The sequence below is a fragment of the Remersonia thermophila genome, chromosome 2 (genome assembly GCF_042764415.1).
Source record: "Remersonia thermophila strain ATCC 22073 chromosome 2, whole genome shotgun sequence".
NCBI classification, from domain to species: Eukaryota; Fungi; Ascomycota; class Sordariomycetes; order Sordariales; family Chaetomiaceae; genus Remersonia; species Remersonia thermophila.
In genome coordinates, this window is record NC_092218.1 from 4,499,215 (window position 1) to 4,513,591 (window position 14,377).

The 14,377-nt window shown below is 59.6% G+C and overlaps 5 protein-coding genes across 5 annotated transcripts; 2 read left to right on the top strand and 3 right to left on the bottom strand.

Annotated features, from left to right (window-relative positions):
* Positions 1–813: 813 nt before the first annotated feature.
* VTJ83DRAFT_2698 (uncharacterized protein) lies at positions 814–2,346 on the top strand (the record flags this gene model as incomplete). Its single annotated transcript, XM_071008996.1, has 4 exons — positions 814–961; positions 1,095–1,134; positions 1,210–1,823; positions 1,892–2,346. The coding sequence occupies 4 exons, from the start codon at positions 814–816 to the stop codon at positions 2,344–2,346; spliced, it is 1,257 nt and encodes a 418-aa protein (XP_070869238.1).
* Positions 2,347–2,712: 366 nt separating this feature from the next.
* Positions 2,713–3,723, bottom strand: VTJ83DRAFT_2699 (uncharacterized protein; the record flags this gene model as incomplete). The annotated part of the gene is made up of 1 exon (XM_071008997.1): positions 2,713–3,723. The coding sequence occupies one exon, from the start codon at positions 3,721–3,723 to the stop codon at positions 2,713–2,715; it is 1,011 nt and encodes a 336-aa protein (XP_070869239.1).
* A 1,209-nt stretch (positions 3,724–4,932) lies between these two features.
* Positions 4,933–7,132, bottom strand: VTJ83DRAFT_2700 (uncharacterized protein; the record flags this gene model as incomplete). The annotated part of the gene is made up of 2 exons (XM_071009000.1): positions 4,933–5,660; positions 5,740–7,132. 2 exons carry the CDS (start codon positions 7,130–7,132, stop codon positions 4,933–4,935), a joined length of 2,121 nt encoding a protein of 706 aa, XP_070869240.1.
* Positions 7,133–7,885: 753 nt separating this feature from the next.
* On the bottom strand, positions 7,886–10,159 carry VTJ83DRAFT_2701 (uncharacterized protein; the record flags this gene model as incomplete). Its single annotated transcript, XM_071009001.1, has 1 exon — positions 7,886–10,159. One exon carries the CDS (start codon positions 10,157–10,159, stop codon positions 7,886–7,888), a length of 2,274 nt encoding a protein of 757 aa, XP_070869241.1.
* A 1,650-nt stretch (positions 10,160–11,809) lies between these two features.
* Positions 11,810–14,241, top strand: VTJ83DRAFT_2702 (uncharacterized protein; the record flags this gene model as incomplete). The annotated part of the gene is made up of 2 exons (XM_071009002.1): positions 11,810–13,923; positions 13,995–14,241. The coding sequence occupies 2 exons, from the start codon at positions 11,810–11,812 to the stop codon at positions 14,239–14,241; spliced, it is 2,361 nt and encodes a 786-aa protein (XP_070869242.1).
* Positions 14,242–14,377: the final 136 nt, after the last annotated feature.

Here is a 14,377-nt window from a genome sequence, read left to right on the forward strand (position 1 = left end):
ATCGACATCGTCAGTGACCCTCTCATGTTTTGATGATAATGCCCTTGGTCTATCACGGCGTGCTTCGGAGGCACCCTCAAGGGCATGCTTGAGAGGCCCTCTTGGCATCCCTCTCCAGCCAATCTCTCAACCAGTCAAGCCCCAGTTCCTGGCATCTCGGCGTGGTTGACTGCGAGAATTTACCAACGAAACCCACTGATAAAGCGGCAGACCCCCTATCTTCGGAGGGGGTTGGTGGATCTGGCTCGGCGGAAGCAGCCGACTTCATCACCGGACAACCCCCACGGGACACCACAGCATATTATAGACTTGGCGTTACCCAAACAGTTCTTCATCGCGCATCGCTCGCTACCTGTATGCAGAGGTACAAGAAGAAGAGGCCCGGGAGGAGAAACCCCCTCCCCCACCTTATAAACCTTGATGGTTGAGCAGCCCAATGAACATAAAGGAGGAGTGGCTGAAGGAAATGCCGTGTCAGGCAGTACACATCACGATCACCAGCCGCAGCGACCAACTATTCCTACTACACGACGACGACGATTGAATACCGAGCGCTGTCACGGAGAGGAAGCCATTCCAGGCCGGCTGTTCAGTCATCCACGCTTGGCCGGGTTTGGATACATGCAGTGAGATATTTCGCACAGGCATTTCTTTCATCACTCCTCGACGTAAGCTATGTCTCCTCTCCCCGTTCATGTTGCATGAGAGAAGGTTTACTCACTATCACTACGTTGGTCTGTTGTCTACACGTGTGAAGCCCCCTAGACCGAGTCTCTCCAGCAACGCGGCTCTCATCGTTACCATCACACCACCATGCCGACCCAACCACAATGGGCCAAATGGCCGCGCCGATGGCGCCTCCCGGCGTATATGTTGGGAGTACCGCGCGCGGCGGTTCTTTTGATTGCCCTTTTGATGGTCGTGAACGGCGTTGTTTGGGCCGCTGCGGGCATTTTGCTGCGTATGGATTCCCTGAGCGATGCCGGCGCTCCGCTTCTCCACAAACCAGCGCGGCCGCCTCCCCCTCCGGTTTCACGAGAGAGAGAGAGAGAGAGAGAATGGACCAAGAGATCGTTAACGCAGCTTCACGACAGATTACAACCCCAAGCTCATCTCCCCGGCCGTGCTGTCCTAGTAAGCCTCTCTCTCCCCCATCTTTCCGGCCCTGAAGTTGCATCGCTCATCGGCTCTCTCTCTCTCTCTCTCTAGCACCCTCGGTCTCCGCCACGCCCTCGACGCGGACCACATCTCGGCCATCGACCTGACCACCCGCCGCCTCGTCGCCGCCGGCCAGCGCCCCGTCTCGGTCGGCACCTTCTTCTCGCTCGGCCACTCCACCGTCGTCATCGCCACGTGCTGCGCCGTCGCCGCCACCGCCGGCGCGCTGCGCGATCGGTTCGACGACTTTCAGCGCGTGGGCGGCATCATCGGCACCAGCGTCTCGGCCACGTTCCTGCTCCTGCTTTGCATCGGGAACGGGTGGGTCCTGTACAGGTTGGTCAAGAGGGTGCGGACGGCCGTGGCCGAGGAGGGGCAGCGCCGGCGCCGGCGGGAGGAAGGCGACGAGGATGTCGACGGGGAGGGGGAGGAGGACGAGCAGCGGCGGGCGCTGCACAGGCTGGAAGGGCCGGGCATCATCAGCCGCGTGTTCCGCGGCGCCTTCAAGATGGTGGATCGCCCGTGGAAGATGCTGCCGCTGGGGATTCTGTTCGGGCTGGGGTTCGATACCAGCTCGGAGATTGCGGTGCTGGGCATCGCGAGCGTCCACGCCGCGCAGGGGACGAGCATGTGGGTGATTTTGATCTTCCCGGCGCTGTTCACGGGTAAGTCACAAACGATGCTCCGAGACGGTCTCGTCGCTGTTCTCCCGCCGTTCCTGACCAAGCCGCAGCCGGCATGTGCCTCGTCGACACCACCGACGGCGCGCTGATGATGGCGCTCTACACCTCCAAGGCCTTCGCGCGCGATCCCGTGGCCATCCTGTACTACTCGATCGTCCTGACGGGCATCACCGTCTTCGTCTCGGCCTTCATCGGCGTCATCCAGGTCTTGTCCCTCATCGAGCACGTGGCGGAGCCCGAGGGCTCCTTCTGGGACGGCGTCGGCGCCATCGGCGACCATTACGACATCATCGGCGCCTGCATCTGCGGCCTGTTCGTCCTGGTGGGGTTGGGCTCCGTTCTCGTCTACCAGCCGTGGAGGAAGCGGATGCAACGGCGGGCGGCCCAAAGGGCCGCGGAAGCGTCGGACGCCAACGTGCCTTGGCAAGCCACCCCCGAGGAGGAGACGCCCGGGCAGCTGCTGGGGGGGCCGGCATCCAAGACCGGTTATGGCACGACGGTGTAACGAATGAATCAATCAGATGGGGACTGCTGGGGAAAACGGAAATGGCTTTCGTGTGCCTGTTTTCTCCTAGATGTTGTAAGCAAACAAGGGCCGAGCTCCTTCATCAAGATCAGAGAGAGAGAGAGAGGTAACAATAATAATTACCCATCTCCATCCAGCTCGGCAGTGATTCCCACCTCCGCTCCACAAAACTAGTCAACGACGAGTTAACGGCCGATGCTGGCTACTCCATCCTGTCACCATCATCGTATCTTCTCATCTGCTCAAACTCCTCCCCCCCCCCTTCCTCCCCCCCGGACTGCTCCCAATCATACGATGTCGGTCATGGCACAGCTGGTTCTCCCTTTGCCGGGGTTTCCCGTCGCCTCAAATCCCCAGTGCCTCCTGACACTCCTCCACGATGGTCTCAAACTTCTTGGTGTTGTCAGCCTCCAGAACCCACTCAATGCCTGCATTGTCCACCTTGCGGTCGTCAGGCCAAGGAACCGCGGCCTTCAGGTTTCGCCAGTATATCCGGCGCGGGGGCCGGATGTACCCCCGCCGGTATTCCCTGGGGATGAGAACGACTCGACGCAGATGGGGGTTGCGGAAGTTCCCCGACCCCAAGTCCGCGATGAAGCCCTCCATTTCTTGCCTGGTGATCTGGTCCGCCGCCGTCAACAAGAGCGCGCGCAGCCGAGGGCAGCCCTTCAGCATGGCGCGCAGGCTGTCCATGCGACGGCCCAGCCAGTCGAACCGAATCCCCAGCAGCTCGAGCGACGGGAACCCCGCCATGATGTCGGGGACGGGAAGATCCATGATGGCGCCGTCGATGTGGAGCACCTTCAGGGTGCTCGCCGCTCGCGAGCGGCGGAGCGGAATCAGGAGCTGTTGCATGAGCGGCGGTACTCTCCAGCCCGTGCAGTCGTTGTAGATGCAGAGCTTGGTGAGGGTCGCGGCAGCCAGGTTGGCCATTTGTTGCATGGCGCTACGATCAGGATATATATCGTGGAGGACCATCGACGTCAGCCGGGGAGGGACTTGCGCCTTGGTCAGGATGGTGCTCTGCGAAGAGTAGAGCTCAAGCGTCTCCGCGTTTGGGGCAGAGGCCAGAAGAAAGTCCACGATGCGGCTGTCTTCCGGGCTGAGAGCGTCGTGAAAAAGGCCCAGATGGACTTGCTTCAGGGTTGGGTAGACCTTGGCCGGATTCCCGATGGTGCCGTCCAGCTCAAAGATTAGCTGGACGCCGCCAAAGGGATTGGCAAGGCCTCCACGGATGGTAACGAACCACGACTCGATTTTGGGGGCCATGTTCAAGAGCAACAACGCCGGGATGAAGCTTTGGCTAGCCCACTCTGCCATATCCGCAGATCGGGCCCCCTTGCAAGCATAGCGCATCGTGAGGCCCAGATACGTGCGGAGGGCTTGCGACAGATGCTCGTCGTTTGCCAGGACTACGCCGTAGACAGGACGGTTCACCTTCCGACCTGCTATTAGTCGAGGTCTGTGCAACCGTCCGTGGAGGTGGAGAGTGATGCGCCGGATATGTTGCTGCAGATGGGGCCTTGTAAAAAGCGTCCGGATCTTTCATCGTTGATAACGCTGGCGTGTCAGTTGATGTCCGGCGAGCAGCTTTCGCTGGTCGGCACACATACGAGCTTGGGCAAGTTCAGGCATGTGGTATCTTGGGGTGTTCCGCTTCGGATTGTCACGCCGGCAAAGATTTCGTAGTAAAGCGCAGGCTGGATCGCTTGATAGAGTCTTCGGCATGTCAACCCCACGCGGATCAGGTTCCCGCGGCGAGACCAATGGCTGTTGCTGAGATCCCCAACCGCATGGCAGATCAAAAGTAGCAACTCGTCGGGGAGATTGGTCAGAAGCACCTTGGCCGTGGTCGGTGCCGGAGGGGGTTCGGGATCATTCGGCACTGGCCGTGGCTGTCGCGAAGGCCGTTTTCGCTTTCTGCTCGGTCCAAGAGCTTGCAGCTGTTTAGGGGCAGGCATGGTCTGGGTGCGGGATAGGTGGCACCGAGAAGGGTTGGTTGGTGTGGTTTGTCGTGTGGTGTTGGGACGGTCCAAGGGCGGGCTCTGCGAGGAGACATGGGGAGGACGAGGACGAGCAGACTCCAGGTAATTATATGTAGGCAGGCAAATGATTCTTTCACCAAGGGACAGGTCCACAAGGCACCTCCAAGATCTAAGGAATGAGTTTGTAAGGGCGGCCAACAAAGCAGCTGGAAGGCTCTCACACTTCTACACTGATAAAAGTCGCAGGTATCGTATTCATCAAGCTGAGGTTTGTCATAAAGTCATGGATGCTGCTGCATCCAACCCACAATTCTTTCCAGGGCCTTGGCTATGACTGCTATAATAATTACTTCTATAACACTCCCTCGCTTGTTCATATAGCGTCTACGAATTCATCTTCCCTAGCAGGACAGAGAGACTTGAAAACGTCGTGGCTCTCGTAGACAAGGGGCAACGGGTGGGTCCGCCCGTCCTTGATCAAACCACCATCACGTTCATTCTCGTAAAAGACCAAACAACTAACAAGTTCAACAGCCTCTTCTGAACAAGGGTATCTACCTCTCCTCCCACTGCCTGTCCATCATCCCTCCACGTCCGGGCTCACATAGGCCTTAAAGTCCCCCTTCCCAAACGGCTCAACCTTCACGTCATACAACACCGGCCCCTTTCTGCTGACCCTGACCCCTCTCCTCCTCAAATCCTGCACGGTCCAATGCCTCTCTCCCACCCTGCTGGACAATCCCTCGCTCAGCCACCTCGGCATGCGCACGAACCTCCCGGGGGGCTCCCACCTCTCCGCCTCGTCGTTCTCCGCATACGCAGAATGCGCCGCAAACGGAGACCCCCCAGCAGCCTCGGGCCCCTCTCCGGCCGCCGCGTTCGCAGCCTCAACCACCCCCTGCCCGGGCGTCATCCTTCTCGTCACCATCCGGATCCCGATCCCAAACACGTACCCCGGCGAGAACTCCTCCACGCCCATCACCGCCTCCACGAGCCCGAGCCGCGGCCACCACCCGACGCCCCGGCCGTGGATGGGGCCCGGGTACGGGCAGGGTTGGGTGGCGTGGACGACGAAGCCGGCGAAGGCGGTGTCGGTGATCTCCCAGGGGTAGTGGAGGTGGAGCTCCTGCAGGGCGTGGACCGGGCGCAGGGTTTGGCTGAGCGCGCCGATCTCCCTGTGGAAGCGGTAGCTGAGAAGGCGGCAGTCGAGGGCCAGGGAGCGGAGGCTTGCGAATCGGGGGACGTAGGTGATGGTTTGGCGGGTCGGATGGGGCAGGATTGGAGGGCGGAAGTCGCGCTGGGGTTGGTCTGCGGGTGAGAAACCCGGGAGGTGAGCAAAGGTGAAGGGTTGGATGGGGAGGGGGGTTGAGAAGGAGAGGAGACGTACAGGGAACGAGAGAGAGCCGCTCGAGCTTCCCCGGCAGAGAGTGCAGGGCCCGCAGGATGCCTTCGGCGGGGCATGTTGGATCGTTCCAGGCGAGCTTGATGGCGTTGTTGCGAGCCGAGAAGGCGGCCAGGTTGGGGCACGCCTGGAGGAGCATGAGGAGGCCCTTGTACGTGACGAACGACTGGATGAGAATGAGACTGGCCAGCTTGAAAAGCCTGGGCCGGCATGTTGCGTCCCATTCGCCCTTGGGGGAGACCATGACGAGCTCCTCAACGTTTGGGACCATGTACAAAAGGGGGCCGATCTGGCCGAGGTCGACGCTGAGCGCCGGAGTCGGGCAGCACGTCGAGCTCCGCAGGGTAAGGCTTCGGACGTTGGGGAACGTCCAGTGCGGACCATGGATAAACCCATCGGCGGCGCGCCGGAGGAGGTAGTCCGTGGGACCCCACCTGAAGTCGGCGGTGAGATCGAGATGGGTCAGATGGGGCGCCAGAAGCGCGATGGACAGCATGATGGCCGGCTCGCTGGGCATCAGGCGGCGGGAGCGGGAAGCAAACAAGTCCAACTGAAACAGGCAGTCGAGGTAATGAAGGTAGTCCATCCACCAACGGTGCCCATCGGCCTCTCCGATGCTCCATGGCTGGTCGTGACGGTAGGCAGGACGGAGTGACATGGAGTCGACGTGCTTGGCCAGGGGCGTATTGCTGTGGAGCGCTTGATACAGCCGCATGCAATACTTGGTGATGATCCCGTGACCGCCGGCCGTGGTCGTTTGGCCGCATATTGCTCCATGTTTCCTATGTAGGGCCTTTTTTCGTGTGCTGTAGAGCACCTTGCGATGCTGGACCTCGACATCATCGCTGATGGTCCTGTACAAGACAGGTCTGACGACCTTGGCCAGATCTCGACAGGTGCGAGCGAGCCGGGCCAGCGATGCCTTGTCTTGGCCATGTTGCAAAACAAAGACCAAGATCGTTCGCAACACCTCGGCCGGGAGGGCCAGGAGAAGGTTTCGATGAGGGTTCTGGATCTGGGTCGCGGGGGTGTTACCTGTCAGCTGGCTGCCGGGGGCCTCTAGGTTCTGGGAACATGAGTAGTCCTTGGGGTTGGGGGTTGATGCGCCCTCGGGAACCCAGGGGGAAGTGCCGCCACAGGATTCTCTCTCCGGGGGCACCAGGTGCTGAGGACGCTGCGGCTGCTCCCGGGTTGGCGGCTGGAGCTTGGAGGCCCGATGCGACGACTTGCGAAGCAATGGGGACTCGTCAGCAGAGAACTCGGAGCCGTCAGCAACATACTCGACGCTCTCTGGCTGCCGCCGGATCGACAATTCCGAGATCGGCGTCGATCGTTTGAGGCCGTGGCGGTTTGTGTCCTTAGTAAAGCGGCTTTTCATGATGGAGGGTGTTGGGAAACAAAGGTGAAGACAGAGAAATTCCGAAAGAGTCAAATAATAGCGTTGTGATCAGGAAAAGAAAATAACCTTTCAACGGACCTGCGTATCCATGCCGAGACGGTGTGCCCCTCGCTGTCCGCGTGCTATCGACGTCGAGTACCAGTGTGAGGATTTGCCGTCGACAATCAATTCACAAAATGCGGCCTCCTGGGGCACAACACCGGGGGAGAAGGAGGCGCGCAATGCGTTGTGTGTTGGCCCAACGGCACGCTTTTCCAAGCTCCAGGTGGCCGGTGTACCTAGGTCTGAAAGGAGTCGAGGTTGATTGTTATTGATCCGGTTCAATCATCAACCAGTGGCTTCTGACTTTGTTAGACAGCATTCACAGCTGTTCTTGGGGCGTGGTTGTGCCTCTCTTATAGTTGATAAGTAACAGTGCATTAGGGACTCAATCGTAACCAGTCCCACAAACACCGGTTCAGCCATCACAGGCCAAGTATGTGTATGAAAAGAGCACCAGCGAGTGGTGCATAGAGGTGTTCTCGGAGAGCTGAGCAGCCACACACAAAAACCTTTACATTGGGCCTTGGGCTCAACTTCTCTCTCAACTGTTTCATTGACATATGATGAACGCCACTTTGTCTCATAAGAAAGGCGCCCCCACCATCCTGCTAAACTAACAAAATTTCCTTCATGATGCCGTCCACCGTTTGATGTTCGTGATGACAAGGTTCCTTCTTTGTCATGGTTATTCTACAACCCAAATTTCTCCTTCAAAAACCGCCTTACCTCCGGATTCCCACCCCTCCCGACCATCAGCCCGCTCGGATCCCCCTCCACCTTCAACCCCTTCAACGATGTCGCCCGCGACAGCGCCACGTACACCTGCCCTTCCTCAAACGCCCTCGACAGATCCACAATCACCCGATCCAGCGTCATGCCCTGCGACTTGTGGATGCTCAACGCCCACGCGGCGGCCAGAGGGATCTGCGTCCGGCAGAGCAGCGAGTAGGGCTCCTGGTCCCCGAGCTCGTGGACCTGGCACTCGGGCATGATGGCCGCGGTGTGGCCGTTGAGGAACTTGATCACCGGCCAAAACAGGCCCTTGCCGCCCTGGCGCTGGTTCTCCTGCAGCTGCTGCTCGGAAAACTGGCGGATGTGCGCTTCCCGGATGGTGGCGTACTGCCCGAGGATGGCGTCGCCGCCGGCGGATTGGAGCTGCGGATCGGCCTTGCGCGGGAGCTTGTCCGGGTCGTACGGGACGAACCCGGCGACGATGCCCTGGCTGCCGTTGCAAAGGCCGGACTTGAGGTCGAGGTTGATGAGCAGCACGACGAGCATGCCCACCTTGAGGTTCAGGTGGCGCTCGAAGCGGTGGTCGTCGAGGCCGCGGAGGGAGCCGTCGGGGTTGATGCGGGCCCTGTGCTCGAGGTGCGGGTGGCGCTCGGCGTCCCAGAGGAAGCGATCGAAGCATCGGAAGGAGTGCACGGGGGTTTTGAGCCGGGCAAAGGCGGCGTCGTTGGTGCGTTTGACTTCTTCGCGGGTGGAGAAGAGCTTGACGGCGTTGGCGGTGACCGAGGGGTGGTTCATCAAGAGATCGACCTCCTCGTTGGTGAAGGGGTCGCCGATTCGGCACTTCTGCAGCATCGAGATGAAGCCCTTGTCGCTCTGGCGGTGGATGGACTGGAGATGGACGTGGACAAAGTTGCACTCGGCCCAGGCTTTGCTTCGAAAGGCCCATTTTTCGCTGTCGCGCCAGGATCGTCGGCAGATGGGGCAACGGTGGATGGGATCGTCTTCCTCGGAGGACGTCGCCAGGTCCGATCCGCAGCGGATGCAATGCTGGAACGGCTTTACGGGGGGCAGCTGGCAAAAGTCGCCCGTCACGATGACCTGAACGCCCCCAAACGGGGCGGTATCGTTGAAACGCGCAACCTTCATGATGGCATTCAGCCTCTCGAGGTGGAGATTCTCGACCATGCTGATTTCATCAATGATGATGGTGTCGGTTTCTACCAGGCGCTTGCGGACGGTTCTGCCCCGGGCCGCCCGTTCGAGAAGCTCGAGCTTCCTCTTGTGATGATCCGGGGTCCATCCCGCGAACGTCCAGGTCGTTGTCCCGTTGATGGCCAAAGCGACCTTTCCTGTCGGTGCCATTACCCTCACCCTCTTCCCCATGCCGGTCAAGCGCTTCCGGATGGCGTGCAGGACGGTGGATTTGCCGCAGCCGGCCGAGCCCGTGTAAAAGATATTTTTCCCGCTGGCAGCCAACTCGACAACCCTCAGCTGCTCGGGGCACAGGACAGGCTCGTTCTTGGGCTGTAGAACCGGTGGAGGAACAGGGTTGGATGGAACCGCCGTTACAGCCGGCAGTAGGTCAACAACATACGGAGGTTCGTAGGTGCGAGCGCCAGGTTCGAGTTTGGGCAGGCCCAGCACCTCCCGGGTGTACCGTCGGCGGAGCCAGGCAAGGTCCAGCAGCACATCGAAGGGAAGAGAAGCAGCCGCATCCTTTTCGTCCAGAGGGCAGGCGTCGAGCTTGCGTTGACAATCCCAGTACTGGTGGGCCAAGGCGAGGGCTGATGGAGAGAGAAGGCGACCTAGATGATCGTGTGGGAGTTCCGAGTCGGCAAGTTCTGATTTGGGCAATAGAGCTGAGGGTGAGGATGTGCGATCTTGATCCTCTTCAACCTCGTCATGATCTCCCTCGCTCTCTTCCTCTGCTTCCTCGTCGCTATTCTTGCTGTCATCGTCGTCGCTGATCATAATCGCATTTGACGCAGCGCCCGCCTCAAGCCTGCGGCGCTTTGGGGTTTCTGAGGGCGACCAACTCCTGTCGCGTTCAAGGTCAAGGCCAATGCCGGTGTTTCGTTTCCGGGGTGTTGGGGTGCTATCAATGCTGGGGTCCACCCATGAACCCGAGTTGCTGTGCAGCGACGATGACAAGCTTGGAGTCGTGGACTCATAGACTTGATCGGACTCCAAGGTGAGACCATCGGAGAGGTGGATCTGGTCTCTCGAAGCCATGTTGGCGGGGTGTGAGCGAAAATTTGGAAACGCAGACACGCCGAAGGGAGACTGAATGCGATGAAAGAAGCACTGGTTGGTGAAGGGTGAGGTGCAGCGTCTGTTGCTGTAATGTTTGGTCGTCTTGATGAGGCTCTGTGTTCTTGCAGGGAAATAAGCAAATCGGAGCCCCAGAGGAGCCTTGGAAAGCCCCCATTTCCACGCGCCTGATGGGGACCAGTCGCAAGTATTAATAGTGGTAGGCCTCACGACCATAATAGCGCGTCACGCTGTGTTTCCGAGTTCTTCACAACCACGCGGGTATTGATGGTTGGCGGGAAGTCTGAAGCGATCTGGTTTCAAAGCCAGTCCATTCAGCATTTGAAATCAAGTGATACTTACCCAAGGAAGAAGAAGAAGAAGAAGAAGAAGAAGAAGAAGAAGGGCAAAACTCCCACAACCTCCGTGGAAATGACTTTCCACGGCTCCGTTTGTTTGTGCGTTTGTCTTTCCCTGCAGCCGTCCGACGGACCTTGACCCGAATCCAACCATGAGCACCTGGAAAGGTCCTGTAATCGTCAATGGCCATACAGCAACTCGGTTTTCTTGCTGACCATTTACATATTGTGACATGGTGCCCTATGACACAATTACCTGTCTTAAGCCGATATCTATCTTTGTAGCTAGAGCAACGTTCGAGGAAGTCAATTGAACTACAATAACCGCTTCCTCGTGTATTTGATAACATTCAAGCAACTTGACAACGCGTAAAACTCTTTTGCTTCTACTTCTCCGGCATGTAGGTTGGGAAGTGAATAATACAACGACGGCAGCTCACGTGGCATCGGCGTTGTCACAGGGAAAAGCGGTCAAGAACCATGTCAGCACCCCCCGAGGATCACGCTGCGACTGACACATCGGTGGTGCTAATTTCCAAACCAACTCCACCGGCGATGATAATCATGAGAGAGAGAAAGAAGAAAAGCAGGAAGTCTTCGCCCCGAGACCGGGACGGGCCACAAGACAAACACGACTCCGTGTGGCCTGCGTGCCAGACCAGATCGCCGTGGGCATCGTCATGCTTGATGCTGATGCCGGCCTCGAGGGAGAAAAGGTGACAAACGGATGAGCGCGGTGACATCGAAGCTATGAATAAGAAAAGTCACGACCTAGACGGCCGGGGTATGAAAAGGGCGGTTCGCTGGACAGACTCCCAGCGAGGTGGTAGCGGAGAAAGGGCCGTTCCTTTTTCCCACCGGGTTCTTTTTTTAACCTGCGGAGTACTATATCAACGTGAGCTTGAGAGAAACATAATTTCGTGTCCTTTGCCATAGAGATGCCAATGACCGCATTTCCCCGCAAAGATGCGTCCCTACATAGACGCATGGCGCAACTGAGGTCGCATTTGTTCCTGACCTTGGCATCGCGTTCGTGTTGGTGACCTTCCCGATTCGGCAATTTTCAATGCTCCCCCAATTTCTGTACCTGCCGGTCACGGTCTGATAGCCGGACTGCCCAATGGAGATCGGTCAAGGAAAGACATGCGCTCATCTAGATAAAGCCGGCATGTGCTGCTCCCCGGGTCTGGTCACTTGTGTTGCTGCGCTGCCGTGCCTCAGTCACCCTGCCTTCGGCCCTCCCCCCCCCAAGGTTGGTGTCCTTTCCGCCAAGATGATGCGCCAGCTCGTCTCTCTCTGCCTCGCCGCGGCCTGGGTCGTCGCCATCGACCCTCCCCGGTTCCCGCACCAGCCCACCGGAGGCGGCAGCAAGCTGCTCACGTACAACATCACCGTGGCCAGCCCGCAGCTGACGGCGTCGACCACCTCGGTGACCTGGGTGGCCTCAGACACGGATGGCGACTTTATCACCTGGGCCTCGGACGGATCGCTCGTCTTTGAGAACGTGGTGAGCGGGAACCGCACCGTCTTCCTGTCGGCCGACAAGATCCCGGCCAACAACTACGACTACCAGATCTCTCCGGACAGGACCAAGGTGCTGTGGTCCGTGGACTACACCAAGCAGTACCGGCATTCGTATTTTGCCAACTACCTGGTGCAGGATGTGGCCACCGGCAGGACGGAGCAGCTCGTGGCCGACCCCAAGGGCGACATCCAGTACGCCACCTGGAGCTCGGCTTCGTCGTCCACCGTCGCCTTTGTGCGCGGCAACAACCTGTTCCTCTGGGACCAGGGCAAGGTGACCCAAATCACCAACGATGGCTCGCCGGACATGTTCAACGCCGTGCCCGACTGGGTCTACGAGGAGGAGATTTTCGGCACCGACCACACCCTGTGGTTCTCTCCGGACGGCCAAAAGATCGCCTTCCTCAGCTTCAACGAGACGGGCGTCGAAACCTTCACCGTCCAGTACCACATGGACGGCAAGAAGTACCCGCCTTCGTACCCCCGGGAGCTCAAGCTGCGGTACCCCAAGGTCGGCACGACCAACCCTACCGTGGCCCTGAACCTGGTCGACGTCAAGACCAAGAAGGTCACGCCCGTCCCGATCAGCGCGTGGCCGGCCGACGACCTCATCGTTGGCGAGGTGGCCTGGGTGACGGACGGCCACGACAAGCTCATCTACCGCGCGTTCAACCGGGTGCAGAACCGCGAGAAGCTGGTTCTGGTCGACACCGACACGGGCAAGTCGGCCGTCACGCGCCAGCGCGACGGCTCGGACGGCTGGCTCGAGAACAACCAGGCCATCACGTACATCGGCGAGGTCAAGCGCCAGGGCGGCCGCGACCTGCAGCAGAGCCGCAAGGCCGGCGACAAGGACCGCTGGTACCTCGATGTGTCGGACGCCTCGGGCTGGAACCACCTCTACCTCTTCTCGCTCGACGGCAAGAACATCACCCTGACCTCGGGCAAGTGGGAGGTCTCGGTCGTGCTCAAGGTCGACACCAAGCGCGGCCTCGTGTACTACGCCTCCACCGAAAACCACCCGACCGAGCGCCACATCTACTCCGTCTCGTACGTGACGGGCAAAAAGACGCCGCTTGTGGACCCCAAGACCCCCGCCGTTTGGTCCGCGTCCTTCTCCGACCGCGCCGGGTACTACATTCTGCGCTACGCCGGCCCGGACGTCCCCTACCAGGAGCTCTACTCGGTCGACAGGCCGTCCAAGCCCATCCGCGTCGTCAACGACAACGCCCGCCTCTACAACGCCCTCAAGGAGTACAAGCTCCCCAGGATCGAGTACATTGACCTCCCGCACCCGTCCGGGTACAAGCTCAGCGCGATGCTGCGCCTGCCGGCCAACTTCAACCCCAGGAAGAAGTACCCCGTGCTGCTGACCCCGTACGGCGGGCCCAACGCCCAGGAGGTCAACAAGGCGTTCAAGTCGATCGGCTGGGCCGCCTACATCGCCTCGGACCCGGAGCTCGAGTTCATCACCTTCACCGTCGACGGCCGCGGCACCGGGTACCGGGGCCGCGCGTTCCGCTCGGCCGTGGCCGGCAACCTGGGCGACCTGGAGGCGCAGGATCAGATCTGGGCCGCCAAGTGGCTCGCGCAAAAGTACACGTACGTGGACAAGGAGCGGATCGGCATCTGGGGGTGGAGCTACGGCGGGTACCTCTCGGCCAAGGTGGTCGAGGTCGGGGATCCCATCATCTCGTTTGCCGTGTCGACGGCGCCCGTCGCTGATTGGCGGCTCTACGACACCATGTACACGGAGCGGTACATGAAGACGCCGGCCCTGAACCAGGCCGGGTACGACAAGTCGGCGGTCCGCAACGTCGAGGGCTTCAAGAAGCTGCGCGGGCAGTTCCTCATCCAGCACGGGTATGTTGGGGTTCCTTTGCTCGCTTTGCATGCCAGACAAAAAAGAAAGGCTGACGATTCACTTTGGACAGAACCGGCGATGACAACGTCCACGCGCAGCACAGCCTGGCCCTCCAGGATCTCCTCATCGGCTCCGGCGTGGGTCCCGAGAAGCTCGAGGTCACCTACTTCCCGGACTCGGACCACTCCATCCGCTACAACAAGCAGAACGCGTTCGTGTACAAGCAGCTGACCAAGAAGCTCTTTGAGGAGAAGCAGCGCAAGGGCAGCGGCGGCGGCCATCAGTGGAGCAAGAAGGCGAGAACGTGGAGCGCTTGAGCGTAGCGTACAGAGTAGTTATTTAATGTGTAACGTTAGTTCTTTTTCGTATCTTCCTATTTCTGGAAGTTCTCACCTATCCCATGCCCGTGTCTCGTGTCTCATGCCTCGTGCCTGTACCTGGCCGGACCCTGTA